Raw genomic sequence first — 24,864 nt, forward strand, 5'->3', positions numbered from 1 at the left:
TGTGATTATAGCCTTTGAGAATGTACAGCTTTCAAAGCTACTGAGAATTCTTTTACCTTGGTAAGTGGAATATTTCTATTGCCTAATGAACATGGCATCTAAAACTAAACTCTAAAGATTCAAACTATTTTTGTATAATTTACTTTCTCATTGCATGAATGAATTAAGAAGACAGCAATCAATCAATCAGTGTGTTTTGGTGGCTTAGCTGGCAGTTCTCTGAAAAGAGCCATGGTTGCTTAAAGAATAATATTAGTAAAAGTGCTCTTGTCACCATATTTAATAAATATCTGCTGAATTGAAGTTTGCAAGTAAATGCATTTATTGTTAAGTGATCTTTTAAATCACAAGACTAAAAGTAGATGAAAAAAACAAATTACCAGTGCTTAATTGTTGTCTTTAATTGTAGAAAAATTGTGCTCAGGGGAGAGAGAATTTGTCAAAATAAGTTACTTAACTTTTTAAAATTTAATGCAATATGAAGTTTAACTTACATTTAATTTGTATTTTTTTACCATTAGGAAAAGTATTAGAGAAGTTCTGGGTCTGTAGGGAAAGATACAGGTACAATTCTCAGGAAGCATTTCCTTAGCCTTGGAAAATATTAGCCCAGAAGGAAGGCAAGAATCATTAATTTCACCTTACAGACAAAAGAACAAAGGAGGGTGACTTGTTAAACATCATCTTTTTAGGTCATGTCACTAAGCTAGGCACATTATGTACATCATTCATCTGAGTAGAAGAGAGTTTCTTTAAATCCTCTTATACTTACAAAAAGATTATTTGTTGTTAGAAGTGATTAAAAAAAGTAGTTGTGATAGTGGACTTTCACATACTATATCTACTTGTAGACACTCACTCTACACGCTTTTCCCAGTTCTTTCTTCCTCTGCTTCATCCTCTCTTGCGTCAGTGCTTTCTTCCCTTTTAAAAATATTCCTGCGGTCCTCACCCAGGGAGTGTGACTGAAAATGTTAACAAGTAAATGAAGAGCCTGCGTTCCGTGCATTCTGTGTGGAGAGAAGATTCTCTCGCTTTTGGTTTACACTGAACATCTGTCTTCTTCCTGAGCCTATGTTGCACATTATTCTATAAATACATACAAGGAGCATTTTACTTTAAATTATGATAGCAAGACTTCCAGAAGCAGTCAATTTTCCCCTCATACTTAGTGAAGCACAGTAAAATAAAACTTTGCATGCCTGGTTTCAAGCATGTAGATGATCTGATATTGTGTACATGGGCTACTTTTCACATTTGATTCACCTTGGTTGGTTTTATGATGCTGTCACCTGCGTGCCAATTAGTACGCTGGACATCTGCCAAGAAGGAGCTAAAGTAAAGCCATCAGCTCATTTCATCTCAGCGCCAAGGTCACTGCTGAGCTGTATTTAACCTGGTGCTGCAGGGCAGAGACATTCCTTAGCCCAAGAGCTGTACTATAATGCAAGATGCTTACAATAAAGAAAGAATGAATATACAGGCATTTTTTTTTCTTTTCCACTCAACTTGCAAAAGAAAGAAAATGAAAACCTATCATGGATATTTCAGAGTTATGGCTACCACTAGTAGCATACAAAGTGCACATCGTAGATTTTCCCAGCATAATAAAACCCATCATTCATACACAAACACTGCTCATATCACTCCCTGTTATTTCTGATATTCAGTCAAATGGTGACAGTCATGTCACCTGGAAGGCAGTTGTGTGCTCACTGGGCAGATGTGGGGGTTTAAAAAGAAGGAACTAGTTGGGGTTGATAATATTTAAACTAACAGGGCCGGGGTCAATAATAGTGATATTGGAACCTAAGGCAAAAAGAAAAATCAATAATAGTAATCCTGTCTTTATTTTGTTATTCTGCTCTTTGTGGATTTTCTGTGTTAATAATTTTTAATGTTATTAAAATATTATTTATCTTGACTACTGAGCATTCTGTTGCTCCTTAAATTTTGCACCATCCTAATTTGGGCTCTACGAACTAACATAAGTTGAAAACTCAAAAGGTCTCTGGAAAATTATAGTAAAACAAAAAATACTATACTGACCCCATATTTTATGTAAGTAAATAACAGATCTCCAAGTTTCATCACTACTAGCACTGGAGTTTTTTAGTGCATAGTGTTGGGCATTAACACTTTCCACATGATCATAAGTCAATAATAGATTGATTCATGGCCAAAATTTCATGAAGGGAGGGATAAGGGAGACGTGGCTGAGCTACATAAAATTTGTGGTCCTCCATATTTAACAGGAGCTCATTTTCAAGGAAGACTCCCCTCACCCACTACTTCACTCTATTCTTTATGAATCAGAGACATCTTTCTTATTTTTATTTCAATGAAGGGAGAAGTTTAAAGTTCTGTCAGAAGGGCACATATTGGTGAAAAGGGAGACTGAATATGCAAGGAACTGACTCATTTGTTTCATCTTTATTATAAAAGAAAAATGAATAGAAAATTAAATCTGATTTGCATGAAATTTTGCTCAGACTTCTTGCTGTGAAATAAGGATGCAGTCTTGATGAAAGTCTAAGCTCCTATATTGGATTTTCAAATTACCACTTTGCTCCTTTGTGGTTGTTAATATATTCCTAGTGTTAATATGTTTCTAAGTTCTAAGGAAAAAAGCCCCACTGTTGCCAACTTATCATTTGGTATTTCTGTAGCTGCCAACTTGAAAATGGATAGCCAAATAAATCTAGTTTATTCTATTTCAAAATTTACATTATAACTTGTTCAGTTTTGCTTTCTTTGCATCTTCTGAGTAGGCTCATATCTAAAATACTGAGTTTACTAACTTTGAGGTGCTTGCAGACTTTACTGAAGAGAAACCCAGTGACCTGGATTTCATCTTGCTTTCAATTACAAACATTCTTCTTCCGTAAATAACTGGCTTTAAGTGCCTGTCTTTTTCTGTCTTGGTGTATACATATGCATATGTGTGAGTCTATGCATATATTTTATTCCCTTGCTTCCAACCCCCTCCTTCCCAAAGAAAAGATCAGAAAAGACAGCATGTATCTATTATCTCTTTGGGGGCTTTCTTACGTTATATTTGAAAAAAACATTTTATTATATCTCACTGGATGTTTTTCAGGAATCTTGCCCTTAGTTTAACAGTATACCCATCAATCTGCCAATCTGTATTCAGGGTATAGCCAGATTTAGGCTGGTAATTATACATGAATCAGACTACATCCCCCCCGAACAGCAGCTGGTTCACCAACTTCTGATGCTACTGCATAGACCTGTGGGTATTCATTAATTGTTAATTAGTAATAATACGATGAGTTGAATTGGCTTGTGGATTCTGGCTGATTATTCTTTAGTTTAAAATTGTGAGATACACAGCATCAATCTATCATCAGGCAGGATCAAATTTTAATTTATTGCATGTCTAGAAAATTGTTGGGCTTTAAGAATTGAAAGAAGTATATATTTGTACTAGATATGAATGATAATATATAAAAATGATAAAATGTAAAAGGTCTGACAGCTTTTTCTAGGAACTCTTCCTTGTCTTTGTTACTCTTTAACTTTAGGAAGTTCTTATTTGGATTCAATTATTCAAAGGTCATGTAAAAACTAGGTGACCTGTTTTGGTTTTTAGCATATGTGTTGATGAGTAAATAATTATGAGTACTTTGAACATCTTGCTGACGCCCTGAGCAAATGTTACACTTTACTAAGGATACTCACTATTTGGAAGTAGTGGCAAATTATTTTAAGACAATGATTTTCAACTTTTTCCATCTTGTGGCATACATAAACTAATTACTAAAGTTTAGCTGCACACCAAAAAATATATTATATTGTTTGCCAACCTGACAACAAAAATAGGTATAATTTTGATTTATCCACACCAGACAGCTATTGTGTTGGCTCTTGTCATTTTTTATTTGACAATCTAAGAGAAAAGAGGTCAGGTATTGCATGTTTTAAAACTTTTTTCCAGCATACCAGTGTGCTTGTTGGGGCACACACCAGTTGAAAATTACTGTGTTAAGAGGTAGGAAGGAATTTCAAAAATATTTTAAGTTTCTTTAGCTTTATGATGGTTAAGATGGTTCTCATTTGTTAAAAGTAATTTTTAAAGATAAGAATAAATATTTATGTTTTCAACCATATGCAAATGGTTTTGCAGAGTCATAGTTTTAGGGATTATTTCAGATTTTCATTCCTTTGCTTACTTAATATTATCTAAAATTATGAAATTAACTTTTAAAAAGCCCGCCAAACCCCCTCTGTAATAATTCTGATAAAATTATCCAGATTGGCTCTAATTTAGAGTACTAAGAAAGGTGTTTTAGTAAAAGGAATTTGATATATTTCTAGGCATTGCATTAATTTTTATCTATTAAATCTTTTTAAAAAGCATTTAAGAAGGGTTCTTAATTAGGAAAGCATTATATAATACTTCTCGTATTTAAATTAATATTCTATTAATTAAATATATAGAACCCTAGAGTTTTCTGAGCCTTCAAATAGTTTGTCTTTGTTATTTTATGTGTAAAACTAATAAGTTCTGTATGATTAAAAATAGCTTTTCTTTTTGATTAAATTTATATTAACTTAACTTATTATGGCCAAACATTTAGATTTCATACATATTTTTATTATAAAAATTCAAAAATTTACTTCTACTATTTGGGTTCCACACACTCATACCCTACTGGTTTTAAACCACCTTTTTACCAAGTGGTTTGCATTGAAATGATTCAACATCCTCCTTTAATACTAACTATTTCTATCTGACTTAGAAACCCTAATTGCCTGACTGATAAATTGATCGTATTGAAAACTGATGGACTAACCCATCAGAAATAGTAAAAATTTTGAATTCAAGAGAAATTGAAAGGAAACCTAGCTGTTTTAAAGTTTAAGATACATGTAAGACTGCATTAGGAAGTCTTAAGTAGTCATGGTTTTAGGAACAGATCAAATGATCTATAATCAGACTTACGCAGTTTTATTTGTTTATTTTAAAGTAAATCATCCCCAAATGTGATCATATAATCAATAGGAGAATTAAAAAGAGGAACTCTATTTAATCCTATTGGCAGTGTTAACCTAAGTTAATATACAAGGGCTTAGATTAAGAAGCAGATGTGGAGTAGTATTCTTTATAGGAACTTCTGTGTCTATCCTAAATTGGGGAACAACATGTGACCTTCTGGCCCCAACTCCTTCTGTAGGCTCTTGGAATTATTTGTAATTAGAATAAGACAATCAAGTCTCCCCTCTACATGGAAAATTCCCATAAGCATACAACATCCTATAATACTTCTTATTTTAAATACCACTGTCCCCTAACTGCTGACATAGGTCAAGGAATTAGCGGAGGGAACATAGCGTCTCTTCAACAGTCATGGAGGAAACAGCTTACACTTGAGAAAGTGATAGAGTTTGTGTGTGATATGTTTATATCAAGCAAGTTAGGAAATTCACAGGTATCCTTATTAGCGGCATTGAAGATTGTCCTGAAACACCAATGTTATTGAAAGTGTTGGGGTTTGACACATTATACAATTGTGTGCTCAGTGATGAGTATGTGTTTACCTAAAGAGCTGAGTTCAAACTTCAGGCCCCAAGGCAAATTCCCTATCTCATTTTCCAAAACATACATACTAGAGCTCATAAAACCCAGAAAATCAAGACATAAACTGTGAGATATAAAGTACAATGTGTGTACAGTTAAGTGTTCTAACAACAAATTTAATTTTAGTTGCTTAAGAGAATAAAATTCAAACTGAAATCAAAAATTTTTTTTAAATTTTTGTACTATTAGAATCATTACTACTTGTCATTTGTTGAGTGGAATAATTTAATTTTGATCTATCATGGTATTTTATTAATACTTTAAATTATCAATTTTTTAGTATATAACAAAACATTCTATAAAATTGCTGCTATGTAAGATTAGATAGTTAACATTGTGGCAACTTAGACTTTCAACTAAGGGGGCAGAAGCATAAAGTGCAGTGAAAATAGCCTCTTCAACAAATGGTGCTGGGAGAGCTGGACAGCTACATGCAAAAAAAAAGAAGCTTGATCACCAACTTACACCACACACAAAAATTACCTCAAGATGGGTAGAGAAGTCATGGCACCATAAAAGTCCTAGAGGAAAACATAGGCAGAAAAATCTCAGATATTCCACACTGCAGTATTTTCACTGATATGTCCCCTACAGCAAGGGACATAAAGGAAAGAATAAACAAATGGAACTTCATCAAATAAAAAGTTTCTGCATGGTTAAAGAAAACATCAGCAAAATGAAAAGAGAGCCACTTTATGGGAAAATATATTTTCCAATGATACCTTGGACAAGGGTTTGATCTCCAAAATATATAAAGAACTCACACAACTCCACTCCAGGAAGACAAGCAACCCAATGGAAAAATGGGCAAAGGATCTGAACAGACACTTCTCTGTTCCAAGGAGGACATACAGGGGGCCCAGAGACATGTGAAAGGATGCTCAGCACCACTAGCCATCAGAGAGATGCAAATTAAAACTACAATGAGATACCACCTCACACCGGTCAGAATGGCCATCATAACCAAATCAACAAACAAGTGCTGGTGAGGTTGCGGAGAAAAGAGAACCCTAGTACACTGTTGGTGGAAATGCAGACTGGTATAGCCACTGTGGAAAATAGTATGGAATTTCCTCAGAAAACTAAAAGTGGAACTGCCTTTTGACCTGGCAATTCCACTGCTGAGATTATACCCTAAGAATCCTGAAACACCAATTCAAAAGAACCTGTGCACCCCAATGTTAATAGCAGCGCAATTTACAACAGCCAAGTGCTGGAAGCAACCTAAGTACCCATTAGTAAATGAGTGGATAAAAAAACTGTGGTGAATTTACACAATAGAATACTACACAGCAGAAAAAAAGAAGGAGCTCATACCCTTTGCAACAGCATAGATGGAACTGGAGAGTATCATGCTAAATGAAATAAGCCAGGTGGTGAAAGACATACCATATTATTTCAACTATAAGTGGAACAAACAAGCAAGCAAAATATAACCAAAGACATTGAAATAAAGGACAAACTGACAGTAACCAGAGGGGGGGGGATAACAGGGAAAAAAGAGAGAAGGATCATCAAGGAACATGTATAAAGGACCCATGAACAAAGCCAAAGCAGGGTAGGATTGAAGGTGGGAGGTGGAGAAGGGCGGGGTGGGGGAGAGTGGTAAGGGAGAAATTGAGACAACTCTACTTGAACAACAACAACAAAATAAAATAACTTAAGAAACAATTATACTTACAAATGCCAATAAAAAAGAGAGAGAAACCTAATTGACTTTGTCTAAACATACTGTCTCAATTAAGTTGCCAAAAGCCCAATTGCAAAATACTAAAAATTGTGTTCAAATTGGGATAGAAAAATGTAACTTTGAAAAATGATTTCTGAATTTAATACCATTCCTTTCTTACTTTGCCCCCAAGTCAGACCTATGTAAAATGACCACTCAATAATAGTTCTTTTCCTTACAGTGATTCTCTTTTAGATGTTTTACATATTTTTAAAGTAACAAACTTTTAGGAGAAACCAGTTGTATTAATTGTCAAATCTTAACAAAGATTCTGAAGAGAGCAAGAAATTTTGAGCAAAGCTTTATTAAAGAAATATGAATGTCTTTAAACCTCATCTCTGCTACATATCAGTTTTTCCCTCTCCAGTGAATAATTCCATAAGCATATAATAATCTGTAATATCTCTCATCTTAAATACTCTTGTCCCCCCACACACCAACCCACCAACTACTGCCCCCCCTTTCTCTGCTTCTCTATGCATTAAAATATCTAGGCAAATTGCTGATATTGGCTGTTTCTGTTTTCTCTCTTCCTTAATCTATGAACACAGTCCAAAGATTTTATTTGTGCTAGTCTGGTCAGTCTTTCAAGGTTACCAATAATATTCATGTTTCCTAATTGAATAACCTGTTTCCGTAACCTAGTAGTCTTTACTCACTCAGTCCTCCTTCTATTTAACCTCTCAACAGTATTTGACTCATCTGATCACTTTCTTCACCCACCTTTCTTGTTTCTCTTCCTATCTTTCTGGCTACTTCTGCTCAGTTTATTTTACTGGCTCCTCTTGTTCTAAGTCTATAAATGTTGGAGTTCACTTGGACGTCATTTTCTTTATTCTAACTACGGGGTTTCCTAGGGACCTCATCTAGGCTCATGTTCTGAAATGCCATCACATTGATGACTTCCAAATCTGTATCTGCTGTACAGACCTCACCTCTAAACTCCACTTTGTTATGTTCACTACTATATCCCGAGAACCTAGAATAATGACTGAAACAGTACAGGTGCTCAATAATTATATGTTGGATAAATTAATGAATGCTCTGGCTTACCTCCCAGGGTTATTATAAAAAACCAAATGAATAAAGGAACATAAAAGTAATTTGTAAACTGTAAATTACCCTGAAATTGTCAAATGATATTATCACCAACCTTGCACATTTGTACTATTCAAAAACAGTAAGAGGAGTAGGATACAAGGAAATTGTTTAAGTGGATTTCAACATTCTATTTTAGATCTTCAAAAGTGGTATGTCTCCCCAAATTCAATGTTCCATTTCACCCATCAGACTCTGGACATCAGGGAAAGATGTATAATGAATCTGTACTTATGTGCAAAGAGAAATGCTCTAGTGTTTGCCCTGACAAAGTATGGTATCTTTAATGCATGCGGCCCACAGATTTGCTAGACTCAGTAACCCCAACTTGAATGACATGTCCTTGCAAAACTAGTTGCAGAGAGTTAATCATTTACAATTCAAATAAGCAATTAGAGAAGTTATAGTATCCATAGCTGTAAAACTTAGTACTTTCTGGCTGCATGGCTGTCACTGAAAGAATAAGACATGAATATAAGCTAATAGGATGAATGTAGCTAAAATACATGCATTCCAAAATTTATAGCCTGTGCCTATTATAGCAAATTCTCTTACTAGGGTGGTTCTCAAACTTTATGGTCGCATCAGAATCATGTGGCAGGCATCTTAAAGCACAGAATGTTATCTCCACCAGTTTCTGATTCAGTTGGTTTGGGCTTGCGCCCAAGAATTTGCATTTTTAACAAGTTTTCATAAGCTTTCCATTCTCCTGGACACATATCCTAGAGTGTCATCTCACTTTGAGAAACACTGCAATAGAAGGGTTAATGCCATGTTCACGGGAAGTACAAATTTCAATGCAACTCAAAAACCTTCTCCAAATTTTCTAATATTTCTCAACATTTAAGTCATCATTTGCAGTAAGCAACATCCTCATAGAAAAAAATGTTTTAAAATTTTGATTTGTCAAGTCAGCAAACTCTCTGCTTTGCTTTATTGACCGTGAATGGCATTTCCTTTGTTCCAAGTTGTGGATGAGCCCTTCAGGACCTGCGCTCCCTGGTGACTCTGTCTGTGTCACCGAGCTTGGGCCAAACCTGTTCGAAGATACCTGCCATTTATTCTACTTGACTGACTTTAATAGCAACCAGATAAAATTTTGAATTCACTCATCTCCCAAGCTAAGCCAAGCTAAATTAGAAAAGGACTTAAATTCTAGATACCTTTGCTCTGACAAGGAAATGTTTTTCTTTTATTTCTTAGAAAATTTAATCAGAATTTAATAAGATGCTGAGAAGGAAGTGACTAGATTTTTAGTCTCTGACATAAGTGAAAGTCAAATTATATTGTTGGATCTAAATTGAGATCTGACTGACTGCCCAGTGCACTGTGGAACACAAGTATCTAAATGTAATAAATTATACCATTTTTATAGTTATTGTGCTCAGTGCAAATAGCAGGGCTTTTTTTTTTTTAAATTTTGGAAAGAGTAAGTCCAAGAAATGTGAAGAATTGGTGGAAATATAAACTATGCCAATTGAGGTTTTAAAGATTTTATTAATCATTTATAAATAAGTGTATCCCAATTGTACTTTTAAAAGTGCGACCAAAATGAAAATCAATATTTACTTTAAAAACAAATCAATAACTATTTTCTATAAAAAATATTTCTATACAAATATATTCAGAATATTTGTCCAAAGACAAATAAGGTATCTTCCTGAATTTTAAATAATTCAAATTATAGGTAATATATTGAAAAATTTTAGGGTTAAAATTATTATGCATGGCAATAAGAATCTCTGTAGAGCATCCTATGTTCCTAGTACTATTCTAAGTATTTTGTAGTGTTTTTTATTCAATTAATTCACAGTAAAGCTATTAGACAGGTGCTCCTAATATCTTCAGTTAAAAATGAGGGATCTGCCCTGGCTGGTGTGGCTCAGTGGATTGAGTGCTGGCCTGCAAACCTAAAAGTCACTGGTTCAATCCCCAGTCAGGGCACATGCCTGGGTTTCGGGCCAGATCCCCAGTAGGGGGCATGTAAGTGGCAAACCACACACTGATGTTTCTCTCCCTTTCTCCCTCCCTCCCTTCCCCTCTCTCTAAAATATAAATAAATAAAATCTTAAAAAACAAGATGAGGGATCTCACAACTAGTCAATGACTAATTTGAACTTGAAGAGTTTGGTTTCACTTCCTAACTTAATAATCTTTCAGTATTTCTTTATAAGCATGCATTTGTATTTACAATTTGATTCAGGAAGCATTTTTGGTTTATTATTCACACTTGGACATTTTTTATAGTAAAATTTGAGGAAAGGTAATCAGAAATAACTTGTATAGTATAGAATTTTTAGGTCAGTGCTTTCTCTGTAGACAAATAGACTCCCAACAAACAAATCACCTCTAAATATAATTATTAGAAATCTACCATAATTAATAAGTATCCATCAATCTATAGCTGCTTAATAAGTATACATTTATATATCTATAAATGTAACATCTATATAGCTACTTTCATCTTAAACATAAGTTAGCTATACATTATAGTAGATTTCTTCTTACAAAGAGATTATGAACTAGTAAAGGGTCTAAGAAATATGTAAAACAGTATTATAAAGTACTCATGCAATTAAAATATAGCATTGATGTTATTATAATGCAAAATAACTTTCAGTAATCTGTTTATTGTGTGGTACTGACTACAAACCACAAACACAATGATGGTTAATGCTACTGGGACCTTAATTCTCATATTCTGGTTTAGGGGTTTTAAAATTTTCAAAATATAATTTTAGAATAATGCAACTTTTCTGCAATGAATGCATTATAATGCATTGAAAACCTGCCCTTTTGATATTTTTTAAATTCACTTTTGAGGAATAAATACTTGAAAAAAATATTTGGTTAGCAAAACATACCAAAACTCTTAATTTTCAGATAACAATGTCTCTATAATACCCAAAACAATATGAAAAATTACATATGATACTGAATGTCAGACCAAATTGTTCTTTGCCTTTACTTTGTAAATTATATGCTGCTTTATAATTTTTGTTGTTATTGTTTATTAAGAAGTGACAGTATCCACAGAAGCTTATATTTCTTACTTTCACTTCACATAACTCTGATTGTTTTCCAAGTATCAGTTTCCATAAAAGGAAAGAAATGTGTTTCCATCCCAGTAATTTTCCACTGATAAGCTTCAGAATATACTTTATATCATGCAATTTATCATTAGCGTTTACTACCAATAAATACCTCAACTAAGTTTTGTGCAAAGTAATTCTTTTAAAAAAAGGCCTTGCAGTTGTATGAGTGAAAATTAATAACCCTACCTAGAACATTAAAATATTTTCCTGTAAGCTATCATAAAATTGATAGTGTAATAAGTCTAGTTTTAACCTGATTTGTACCTGGGAATGAGGAAACAGTTTACCCTTGAAATTATTAACAGTATCAGAGGTGTTCATTGAGATGTACTCAGGTCTGCCCATGAACTCTGTGTGGAAATGAACCACAATGACTATATAACTGCAGTTTTTATTGAACTTGTTTTAACATTCAAATACAAACATATAATTCACTGTATATCTTTAAAGTTTTGTTTACTTAAAATGGCACATATAAATACATTAATTCTAAGTAACTATTTGGCCTTTTAGTTTATAATTTTGACAATTTACAGTTATTTTTTTCATAGAAAATAAATCAATTTTGGAAACTTCCACAGAATACATTCAGTAAAATGTTTTGTAGGTAATGTATTTTGTGAAAGGTAGTAGCAGAGGTCTCGTTCTCACTGAGGAGGTCCTGGTTAGGTGATGTGGTCTGCACGCTGAGCAACACGGGTCTCTGGTCCCAGTCTTCCTTTGGAGATGTGCTTGGGGTCAGTGGGGGAGGGGGGAGAGGAAGAAGACTACAGGTACATTACTGAGAATTCAAAGTGAGCAATCTTAAGCAGTGAGGTTAATGGTAATTATCTTCCAGCTTATGTTGGCTTTTTATTGATTAGTGTTTTTCCAACCACTCGATTCCTATCATTTGTTCTTTTCAAAAATCTTTTTATCTGATAATAAAATATGTTATGTAACAACAAATAATGAAATATCTGGAAAATGCTGAAAAGAACAAAAGAAGAGCAAAAAATTTTCCCAATCCTAACATTCAGAGATAACCGTTGTTAAAATTGTGTATTTCAATTTAGTATCTTATTTATCTGGCTGTCTATTTATATTAAAATTGAGAGAGATAATATCATATATAAAATTTGTATACTTCCTTTTGTGTAATAAAAACTCATTAAAAAATATTCTTCAAAGCCATATTTTATAAAGAAGGAGCTTATACCCTTTGCAACAGCATGGATGGAACTGGAGAGCATTATGTTAAGTGAAATAAGCCAGGCGGTGAGGAACAAATACCATATGATCTCACCTTTAACTGGAACATAATGAATAGAAAAAAAAAAAAAAGGAAACAAAATATAACCAGAGACATTGAAGTTAAGAACAATCTCACAATGGACAGGGGAGAGTGGGGAGGGGACAGTGAGGAAAGGGGATTACAGGAGCTACTATAAAGGACACATGGACAAAATCAAGGGGGAGGGTGGAGGTGGGGGAGGGAGGGGGGTTCGGCTGGGGAGGGGTGGAGGGATGGGGAGAAAAGGCACACAACTGTAATTGAATAACAATAAAAAATTTTAAAAAAACCATTTTAGTGGCTGCATCATAAGGAATATTATTCATACTCCTATAAGCAATGAGCACATATATGCTGACACATCATTTCCAACATTTCTTTTAAAAATTTAAAAAATTCTGTGCAAAGTTGTTATCAAAAATTATTTTTAATTATTTTTTATAATCATTCATATAATTATTGGACATATTTATTTTTTAATTAACTATGTGTTTATTTTAATGTAATTTTCTTTAACCTGCCTTTTAATTTCAGATAGTTTTTTCTTTTTTTCATGTTTTTGTTTGTTTTAAGATTTTATTTATTTATTTTTAAAGAGAGGAAGGGAGGGAGAAAGAAAGAGAGAGAAACATCAATGTGAGGTTGCCTCTCACATCCCCATAATGGGGACCTGGCATGAAACCCAGGCATGTACCCTGACTGGGAATTGAACCAGCGACCTTTCAGTACACAGGCCAGCACTCAATCCACTGAGCCACACCAGCCAGGGCCAGGTTGTTTTTTCTTAGTCTATTAAATTAATTAAGTTTTTCTTAATTTTCTTTTAATTTTTGCAAAAATTAAACATGTCAAGTATTTATTTTATTTCAGAGAATATATTGTATTTCTAGGAAAGAAAAATGTAATCAAATTCAAATATACAAAAGATCCCAATGAAATGTAAACATACTTTCAATTATATATAAAGAAGTAAAATTCAATGATGTGACCTACCGAGTTAACTTCAAATCACAAACATTTGAAGTATTAACACTATCCACTAAACATTGCTACCAATCGAGTTAATATCTAAAAGTTATATACAGTTTCCTAATACATTGTGTCTTTTAAGATGTGTACAAGCCCACTTTCATAAAAAGCATTATTAAAAATGAAAATAAAAGTGCATAGGTATTTATGTTGAAGCAGAAGAATGAGGATGCGCACTGGCTGTAATATAATATACACATAAACACACATGTACACGCACACATGTGGACTGAAGATGACAGTAACATTCTCCCTCCAGTGATAGTTAAATCTCAAGGCTGTTATTTAAAATTTTACCTTTGAAAGAATTTTAGTAGTTAAATGGATCATTAATCCCCATAAAGGATTAACAGAGAGTAACATTTGATTCACATGGTTGAAATATTGAGTTTATTCATTTATTAAGTCATATATTTAATGTTGTTTTTATTCCCCTTTGATTGCAAGGCAGAATACCAGTACCAGGCTTTTAGAAATCACAAAGTTTTAGTTCATATCTATATAATTGCCTCCAATTGTTTTAATCATATTCTTGGCAATGAGTCTACATTCTCACTGAGACTCACAGAAAAAGTTCTTCTAAAGCTTTCCCACCTCCCTTGCTAATACACGAAGGAATGAAGATCTGTATCCATGGGTGAAATGCACAGATGGGATTTCCTATCTGTGACTGGCTCTCTAAATGAGGTTCAGGTTCAGACACACAGAACCATTGGCAGAGAATGAGAAGCACGTGAGAAATCGGGATAATGGCCAGTTGTGCTGATCATTCTCCTTTTTTCTCAGCTTTCAGGCAGGAGCACACTGTAGCAGCTGTCACTCACTGTCAGTACCAGGGCTGCCTCTGCCTGGGCTGGGAGCGACACAGCAGGATATTGCTGTCTGGATTGCTAACCATCTTTCAGGCAAAGACAACAATTAAAATATTCTGACTTCAAATGGTAATTTTTTTGGTCCAGTGCTGTAGTGTAAGTGGGTCAGAATACAAATTAAGTTTGTAGTACTGTGCCATGCCAAATGAAGCATCTTTTGTCGTTCATGTTTTTCTGATGCTTATATGCCATACAAACATGCATATGCATACTAATGTATGACATATTTACACACACACACGGTACACAACTGTATGTGTGTTGTACCAAAGACAGAGGCTTTAGAAAAACACTTGTATATGTGTACTATTGAAAAATTGTTCCAAAGCACTTACTAACCATAATATCTCTCAGGTCATATTAAATATAATATGTCCTTTCAGCATTTTTAAAGGTGAGAGGCAGTTAAATAAGAAAGAATTAATATTTATAGAATTTCTCTTTTAACTTAACACAGTGCTAGTATTTTTACTTTATTGCACTTAATTCTTACAAAAGTTTTTTATATAGGGATTATTATTTCTAAAGCATGATTAAACACTGTGAGTTTCCAGGAGTTATGTTATTTCCTAGAAGGCAAATAGCTAATATAAGCTAGAATTGGGATTTCAGCGAGGTTTTCTCTGATTCTTAAATCTATGCTTTTCACATACAAATTGCTTAAAGTGGTGACTGACCTACCATAGACTTAGAGCTGTACCAGCTTCATTGTTTCCCAGATAGTGAGATGTTCATAAAATATGAGATGGCTACTTTTTATTCCAGAGATTTGTAGACATTAGGGTACCTATCTGATATGGTCCTTTGGCCCCTTCCCCATTCCCATCCAGTTGTATTAAAACATAAAACACCAATCTAGTTGTTTCTATGGTTGGCTTAAGGTTATTTCACTTCTCTGACCTTTTGCTTGTTCTTTTGGATAAATTTACATCAGTGGTAGAGAGGTTGTATTTCTCAACCTATGGCATTTGTATAGAATTCAGAGGTCACCAACTCAAATGCCTATAGCTTTTGGAGTGATGTGGGAAATAGATTGGACCATAAAAAAAAGGCTGGAACATAATAAATAGAAGAAAAAAGGAAACAAAATATAACCAGAGACATTGAAGTTAAGAACAATCTAACAATGGTCAGGGGGGAGTGGGGAGGGGACAGTGAGGAGAGGGGATTACAGGAACTAGTATAAAGGACACATGGACAAAATCAAGGGGGAGGATGGAGGTGGGGGAAGGAGGTGGGTTCAGCTGGGTTGGGGTGGAGGGATGGGGAGAAAGGGCACACAACTGTAATTGAATAACAATAAAAAATTTAAAAAATTCTGAAGAAAAAAAAGGCAGTGTTGTAAATTGGAGTCTGCAAATTCCTCATAAAGGTATTTAGATGTACTTTAAAATAAACAACAACAGTCTTAACAAAATAAAGCACTTGGATATGAATTAATTCAACCCAAGTCTGTATGTTTCACAATACTTAGTAAAAATTAAATGTTTGTTGATAGATTATTTGAGCACCTTAGCAGTGTGTACAACACTAAAATATTATCAAAATTCAGTTAAATACTTAATGTTCCATTTCTTTAGTTATTCCCTCTGATAACAATACTAATCATTTTCAGAGACAGTGAAGCAATTCAGTGATACTCGTCTTCAGAAATAGTCCTTTAAGCATAAAGTAGGAGGAAAGGGAAACTATGCCTCAAGATCTCTTTCAAGATCATAGACAGTTATTCCTGTTTTGTAAATGAGAAAATTTTGTCACCAGGTAAACTCAATGTGCTAGTAAAGATTTCGAATAAACTAAATCACATGCACCAGAAGTCTAGCATTTCAAAATTGATGTCAGAGGTTATCAGGGTTTTTTGTGGGTGGGGGGGAGTAGAAAATAAAAGAAACCATCAACCTGTTTTGTGAACACAGGACTGGGGTTTCTAAAGCTCACTCTCCATTGTGAGGCCTGGGGCAGGGGGAGGGATGATTTGGCCTTGTGACTGGCCAGGCTTGTGTGTTCTCTCCTCTTCGTTTGCCCTCCTGAAGGTGAGATCTGGGCGGAAAGGCTTCTCTTTCAGGACAGAATGATAGGGGAGAACTTCTGGGTCAAAGTTTTTCATGTGGTCACTTCCCTTTCCTAGAACTCCCCACCTTACCCATGATGCCCTGGTGGCCTCATTGTGCATGTGCTAAGCAGCACTTGCTTCAGACAAAAACCCAGGCTCTATGGACTACTTTTCCATGTTTCATTTTGCTTTTGCTATTTTCCCTATTCAGCACTGCAGTGTGAATACATAGGATTATGAATTAATACAGGTCCATGGGTTGTTGCTAGGACAAAAAGGCAGGCTTTGTTTGGAAAATGACATTTGTTTCAGTTTTCTCCTGGAAACATAAGAGCCTTTCCTTTTTAAGTGGAATTTATGTTCCATGCTGAAACCATGGTAAATATTTCCAATTCATTAGGTAAAACCTGGTGCTGGCTGCATTGAACACAGTCTGTGCTTCAGGAAATCCCTAGGAGGCTGCTGATGGGGACTCTTCGGCTGAGCACACACTCATGTGTTACTACTGTCTTCTTATAGGAGGTGATCGAGATCGGATGACAGCAAATCATGAGAGCTACCTCCTCATGGCGAGCACCCAGAATGATATGGAAGACTGGGTGAAATCCATCCGCCGAGTCATATGGGGACCTTTTGGAGGAGGTGAATATACTTTGAAATCATTGAAAAACAGAAAGGAAGACCAAACCTGCTCATCCTTTCTGCCTGCTAATGTTACAATCAGCTCCTATTTTCAAATGGATTAATGTGACAATAAATAGTAAATTATTTCATGTTATGGTTAGAACATATCTAAGTAACTGCTGGCTTTGATATGAAATATCATTAATAACCAACCTTTCATGAATATCCTGAATTATAAAAAGAGATTACATTTTTCTCTTATTTTGGATTTTTCCATGTCACTAACAATAATAGTTATGAGACTGATACCATAAATGTAGATTAGTTAAGAACATGTAGGTATGAAGAAAAAAATTGACTAGTAGCTTTGGAAGAGATCCCAAGCTGCTAGAAGCTCAGTGAGATAACAACAAGGAATGGCAGAGCTCTGAATGAAATTCTGATGATTAGTGGTATGAAAAAATGCATTGCAATCAGGGAAATGTTTGTGGATTTGATAATAAGTTGTAAAAAGTTTTAGTTCATACAGGGTTGAGAATTCACCAGGTGAAGAATAAACTAAATGGTGCTGTGAGTAGAACTAAAAGGAGGAAGGAAGGGTAACAGATGTTATCATTGTCTACCAAGGAATATAAAAGAGAATAATATAGACAGAAAAGTCATAAACATTCTGTAAATGGAACCAATAAAATAAGAACCCCAAAATATTCATCTGTAGCCAACATTGTAAGACTAATTTTTATGTCGATGTATCTTAAGTAAATTGTATTAAATCAAATTCATATTTAGTAAGACAATTATGATTTTCATATTTATTTTATATTCTCTTACATGTATTGTCAGCGCCCTGTATGCAGAAGTGAAATTTCTTTCCTTTAACATAACATAGGCCTCTTAGACTGACTGACTGTCCGCTTTACATCATAGAAAAACTTCAAAAGCTTTGTTTATAATTTGAAGTTAGGTTCCAGTTAAAATAGTAAAGATTCATTGAAGACATGTTGATATTTTACCAAGTTAATGATACATATCTACAAATTGTTTGTTTTTTAGCAATACCTTCTGTTGGGGGAGAAGTTGGTTCCTACCCAGGGTGACCATTCACCCCAGTTTGCCTGGTAACAGTCTGGTTTACAACTGTTGTCCCAGGCCAACGATTGGTAGTGCTACATTCTACTCTCACAATGTTTTAGTTTGGGTGATAACATATATGGTCAGCCTACTCATGTACTAAAATGACTGGTAAGTCACTATGTAAAACATTTGCAGAGGCCCATGGGGCTAAGTTCCCTACCCCAGGGCCTTTTCCAAGGATTCTTCACATCACTATCCACAAGAGATGCCTACTGAACTGCTAGAGGTTTGCTGGTACTTCCAGGGCTGTGGATTTGTGAGGAGCCTGAAATATGTCTTTCAAAGTTTCTGCTGTCTCTAAGGACCTTCAAAAACTGGAGGGGAGCCTTGGTTAGGAGCTTTCTGGGGCTCCTTAGTTCAGGAGAATCCTTACTATCTGCTGAAGGAGGTATTTTTGTTGAGTGATTACTTCCATTAAACATGCTTTTTCTCTCTTTCCTCCTCTTCTGTCTGTCCTTTTCTCAAGAAAAATGAATGAGATTCAGTAAGCATCACCAAATCAGTGACTATAAGAGCTCCTACCAACCCAACAGTATCAGAAGCAATCTGGGCAAAAGCTATGAGTGGATCTTCAAATTTATGACCCTGGAAGGTCTACTTGAGTAGATAATTGGTTTATATACTTCATCCTATGGAATAGCTTCAGGAATTTGCAAATGCTTGATTCATATTTACTCTTATAGAGAGATATTTTGGCATAGAGTACCTATAATAGAAACAATGCTTCAAGGAATAAATCTTCTGCTCTCTTAGTTTAATTGAAGAGTATTATGAGATTGCAAAACAAGCATATTTTATTTTTTTCATGTTTATGTATTAATTTTTTTGAGAGAGAGACAGAAAAAGAGAGAGAAACATCAATTTGTTTTTCCACTTATATATGTTTTCATTGGTTGCTTCTTGTGTGTGCCCTGACCTGGGATTGAGCCTCCAACCTTGGCATATTGGGATGGCACTCCAACAACATGGCACTTGCTAGGGCCTACAGAGCAAGCTTTTGAAGCACTCATAACTTATTAGAAATTCTTTGTCATTTACCTAAAAATTGGAATTTTCTAAAGTTAATGTAGACTATAGAAGTGAACTAAATATTGGCACTGACAGAAGATTCCAAATCCATATTCATGGGTCTCAAATGTTTGTATGAATATAGTAATCTCTGCCCCCACCATGCTCACTTTTTAAAGAAATATTATAAATTTGAGTTTCAAATAATAAATTTATATAACTGAAAACCCTTTCATTTATCTTACATATTAGAATTTCACTTAAAATTTCATTGAAAATAAGTTTTCCACTGATTAAGAATATTTTAAAACCGCTGTTCAACCCTGCATTTTATGGCTTAGCAGGAGGAATAATTTGACAAGCATCATACTGTGAGTGACAGAAGGTGGAAGAAGACCCAGGTCTTCTGACTTGTGAGCTTCCTCCTGCTTTTTAATACAATAGTGTGATCTATTACTTCTACTGTGGGGTAAACAAAGTTACAAGTCCAAGCTTTAATGGTAGTGTAGTCTTTATTACGTGAAAAACAAAACCTTTTTAAAGTTTGATGATCAGAATTAATAGAGTTTTTCTAGTCCTTCAAAAATACCAGAATTGACACCATCAAGAAAATGAAAAAACCCACAGAATGGGAGGAAGTATTTGCAAATCATATATTGTATCCAAAATATATAATAAGCACAACTCGATAACAAATACAAATAAAAATTTTGACCCAGTTTGACTCAACTAAGAATAGGCAAAGAATCTAAATAAACATGTCTCCAAGGCATATACACAAACCAATAAGCACAGGAGAAGATGCTCAATGCAAAGGTGGTCCACAGTTATCGGTCAGCAGGGAACTGCAAGTCAAAAGCACAACGACAAACCACTTCACATGCACCAGGATCGCTAGGCTCAAAAAGTCCAATAATAATAACAAGCAATGGCAAGGATGTGTGGAAGTCAAACCCCCCTACATTACTTATGGACACATAAAATCGTGCAGCTCCTTTGAAAAACAGTCTGTCAATTCCTCAAATGATTAAACACAATTACAACAGGACCCAACATTTGCACTCCTAAGTATGTACTCAAGAGAAATGAAAACATATTGTATTTCCACACAGAAGCTTATACACGAATCTTTATAGCTATTATTCCTAATAGCCAAAACACTCAAATGTTAATCAGCACACAATGGGTATCAAAATGTAGTAATCTGCATGAAATGGATTAGTATTCAGTCAAAAAATGGAGTAAGACCCCAACACGTGCTACAACATGAATGAACTAGAAAACATTATGATGCTTAGTGTAAGAAGCCAGTCACAAAAGACCAGATATCACAGGATTTCATTCATATTAAATATAGAACTAGGAAATCTATGGAGACTGAAAGCAGATTAGTGGTTGCTTAGTGCTGGAGTGGGGGGATAAGAAGGCTGTATGGGGAGGGAGAACCAAAGATATTTTTTGAGGTGATGACATTTTCTAAAATTAACTGTGATGATGGTTTCATATATCTGTGATGGTATACTAAAAACCATCTAATTATAAAATTTAAATGGAGAAATATATGACATATCAATTACATCTCAATAAAGCTCTTTTAAAAAGTTCCTGAATTGCCATAAATACCTTACATAAGAGAACACATTTCCCCTCCTGTCTTTGTATGAAACTTATGACTTGTTAACCCTAAATAAAGACCTCTTGGCTCCCAACCTCCTTCCCACCACTCAAAGATGGTTGCCATTATTGATTAAATGGCATTCGTAAAGACATCTGGAAGGTGACATATCTCCCTGATGTATCGATTTTGTATGCCACCTTTGGATATGTTTTAAATGTGTCTATTACAGAGAAGACATTTCATTGTTTGTATTGCAGTTTCACAACCTGTCCTTTTAAAAAGTTAAAGTTTTTCATAAGGCATCTAAGTTTCCCTTTGTTCAGGTCGCATGTGCATGTAAAATATCCCCTCCTTACTCCTCTAATAGGAGACATTTGATTAAAATAAAGGAGAAACCTGAGGAGCTTACCTAGCTTTTTCAATCTCTAGATATTAAAAACTGTTAAGTGAAAATCATAAAATGTAGGTAGGGCTTTTCCTTTTATTAAATAAGGAAAACTTAGACAACAAACCATCAGATGGGGGAAGGGAACCAATTAAAATGCCTAAAGTAGACCTCCTCTCTTAACCATCTAACCCGATAAAGTTTGGTATTGAACCTACATGCCTCAACTTTGTGTTATGTGCTTAAAACCACCTGTAAACCGTTGCTTCCCTATTAACAATGCTGAGAGGCACATCGTTTTTCCCTAATAGATCCAAAGTTAGGATGTCGAAACATTTATTTACCTTTGGAAAATTTAGGGGGCTTGTTTTTGTTTTTGTTTTGTTTGTTTATTTGTTCATCTGTTATTGTTTTACACTGGGTTTCTTTTCTACTGTTCTTGAAGCAATGTGTGAAGTGCCTCCCCCAGGATCTGGGGGGAGTGAGAAGCCATCAATTGTTCCTGAGATCTGAGTAGTCAGCCTAACTTTAGCCACCAACAAAATCGGATTCTTCTTGCATATTTCTGGCTTCTTATGAAAAGAGTTAAGTCAGAGACCCATCGAGGTAGTAAAAATACTGAATATGAATAATGCTCATAATGAATAATTGCATGTGAGCAAGCAGGGGTTAATTAAGAGGCACAGTGGTCTTGCCTCTGACACAGACCTGCTGTGTGACCTTGGAGAAGTGGCTCCCTCACCTTAGTTCCCTCACTTGTGAAATAAGAAAATTGAACAGAGCTGCTCCAGCTTGAGTCCTGTGATTGATTCCTTGTGTTCTCTCCTACCGATGCTGAGGTCAGTGAAGAGTTCTGTGGGCCAAGCTGCCTTCCAACCCCAGCCCAGCCCTGCCACTGTCTTAGTAGTACTGAGTTTCACTTGGTGACTTCTTATTTTCTTAGCTGCATGCTGTGACATGGAGCTAAAAACAATGTTTGAACCGTGGGTCATAAATAACTAAAAATGATCTCTTCAGTGACAAAATATCCCTATCTGGGCATGCTAAGCAGGATAATGATGTTTCTCTAGGGATTGTCTTTTTAGTATTCCTCACAGTTTCGGAAATCTGCTGAATGGCTGAGAAGGAACACAGAAGCCTTGGGGGTCATTTGGGGTTAAAGCAGTGGCATTCCGAATCTGCTCATGGAACAGCCAGGTGGATGAATGATTAACCCAGCGAGTCAATTGCTCAGTTAGTTGGACTGAAAGGGTTGGTGGACATGGGGGCTGGGGGCAAAGGGTGCATATAAGAGCAGGGGAGGACGTTGAAAGCAGGATTGGCTTTCAAACTATAACCAGAGAAATTATGTATATAATATACTCATATATATATATATATATATATTTTGTGGTCATACCTGCAGGTTTTTGTTACTAAATTTAGATTATTTTCAATTTCACAGACAGAAATGTACACAAATACACACACATGCATGTTTTAGTCAACATTTAAGTCAGCACTCACAAATAGATTCAATCGCAAAGTATGCTTTAAAAAATCTTGTTCAGGAAAAGAAAAATTGCAGGAAGGAAGGGGCAAAGAGTTTGTCCCCTTGGGGATGCTTTGGGGCTGTTCAGATTTCTGGAGAGGCCAAGGCAGCCAGCTGTAAAGGTGCTGCACAGACAAGAGCCGGGAAGTCAACTCAAAGCCAAACGAAGGAAAAGGGGTTCACACCGCGGAGTGGCCCTCTCCCTCCTCCCCTCACACCGTTGTGACTGCACCTGCAGCATGTGACCAGCGGGCACTGGAGGCAGCCGCAGCCCTGCCAGCTCCCGCCCAGCTCTTCATTGAGAAAAGGGAGCAAGCGCCGGAGGAGGGGAGAGAAGCTCCCTGCAGAGCCGCCTCCCCCACGGATCCAACGAGTCTCCTGGAATAGGCACTCGACTCTTCTGACGTGGCAATTGCCTCGGGAGCCCGGGAGTTTGAAGAAAGAAGGGAAAAGGGAGGAGAAGCCTGCAGAGCATCAAAGGCTGAGGGGTGTTATAAAAGGAACAGGGGAGCCCTTTGAGAAGAATCTATCATGCACTGAAAAGCTTTCTGGAGAAGGTGCCATTATTCGCCTCCCCTGTTGCTCAGATGAAAGGAACCAGCAAGGACGGTCCTGAAGTATTCCTCAGGGTCCTTTTTGTCATTGTTCTTCTATCCCCTTGTACATGGCTATTTGCTGACCTTTCCAGAAGAATCTCAGTGCCCCCAGTTCCAGCTGAGAAGACAGTTCTTAATAAAAAAACAAATCAAAACAATTCCTGCTGTTTGGGAGGTGCAGCTTGCTTGCTGCAGTTCTTTTTGCTGTGACAGTTTGGAATGTCTGCAGAAACTTAAAAAAAAAAAAAAAAAAACCTTTAAAAACTCTCTGGACTAGGCAAGAGAAAAGGAATTTTTTTCCCAAAGAGAAGTAAATGAGAGGTGGTAACTGACCTCTGTTTCAGAACTGGGATGATAACAAACTGCGAGTCCTAGGAATCAGCACTGCAAACCCAGCAAATAAACAGACATGAGAAGGAGTGGCTGTGAGCTATCCTGCAAAGGCAGGTCTTAAAGGAAGCCTGAAACTCTCAGAACTTCGGGCCGTATGATGCCTGAAGACCGAAATATGGGGGAACGCCCCTCAGGTGCCTTAGCATCAACTCCTTTCATTCCCAAAACTACATACAGAAGAATCAAACGATGTTTTAGTTTTCGGAAAGGTAGGTAGATGATGTTGTTAATGTCCTTTTAAAAATATACATATATCCTTTGATGCTTTAAGGTCAGTTTATGCTCTGCTAAAATGGGAGTTTGGAAACCAAGAGGTTAGACCTGTACTAAAGTGATTTTGTGTGTGTCTTTGCTTCTGTATACGGATTGTTCAAGGTTTAAATGGATCTGTTTATTACTGTCTGTGAATATACTAGGTGGGTGGGGCTTAACAAAAGGTGGGATCACCTTGACTGATGGAGAGATAAACAAGCTGACCATTCTGACAGGAGGGCCAAGGTACCTTGGGTTGTTCCCAGACCCAAATCAAGCAGCCATGTTGTCACCCATTGAAATGGGTCCCTCTCACATCCCTCTTCTGTTCTCCCATCACATCTGTTTGGACCTGGCTGCCTGTGCTTACCTCACCTTCCCTGCTAGGAAAATGTTAATATCTGGTTATTAGTAGTGATCCTTTACAAGAGGCTTTCAACCACATTGAATGACGCCAATTAGAAGTAGAAGTCACCTTGACTTCCCAAATAGGTGGCATTGGGAGAGGCCAAAGATAAGAACTATCAGGAACAAGGGGTGGGGAACATAACAATTTATGATCAATAAAAGAA

The 24,864-nt window shown here is 35.8% G+C and overlaps 1 protein-coding gene across 9 annotated transcripts in view; it reads left to right on the forward strand.

Moving 5' to 3' along the window:
* ARHGAP24 (Rho GTPase activating protein 24) overlaps nucleotides 1-24,864 on the forward strand; it is a 494,910-nt gene that overhangs the window by 404,692 nt on the left and 65,354 nt on the right. For 8 of the 9 annotated variants that reach the window (XM_045183728.3, XM_045183726.3, XM_024574833.4 and 5 more), the window contains one exon: nucleotides 17,271-17,393. In XM_045183728.3, coding sequence (XP_045039663.2) covers nucleotides 17,271-17,393 — 123 coding nt within the window. Of the gene's footprint in view, nucleotides 1-17,270; nucleotides 17,394-22,915; nucleotides 24,250-24,864 lie in introns of those variants that run through there. The other variant, XM_024574834.4, reaches the window with a different exon arrangement.

This window comes from Desmodus rotundus, chromosome 4 (genome assembly GCF_022682495.2).
Source record: "Desmodus rotundus isolate HL8 chromosome 4, HLdesRot8A.1, whole genome shotgun sequence".
Classification (NCBI taxonomy): Eukaryota; Metazoa; Chordata; class Mammalia; order Chiroptera; family Phyllostomidae; genus Desmodus; species Desmodus rotundus.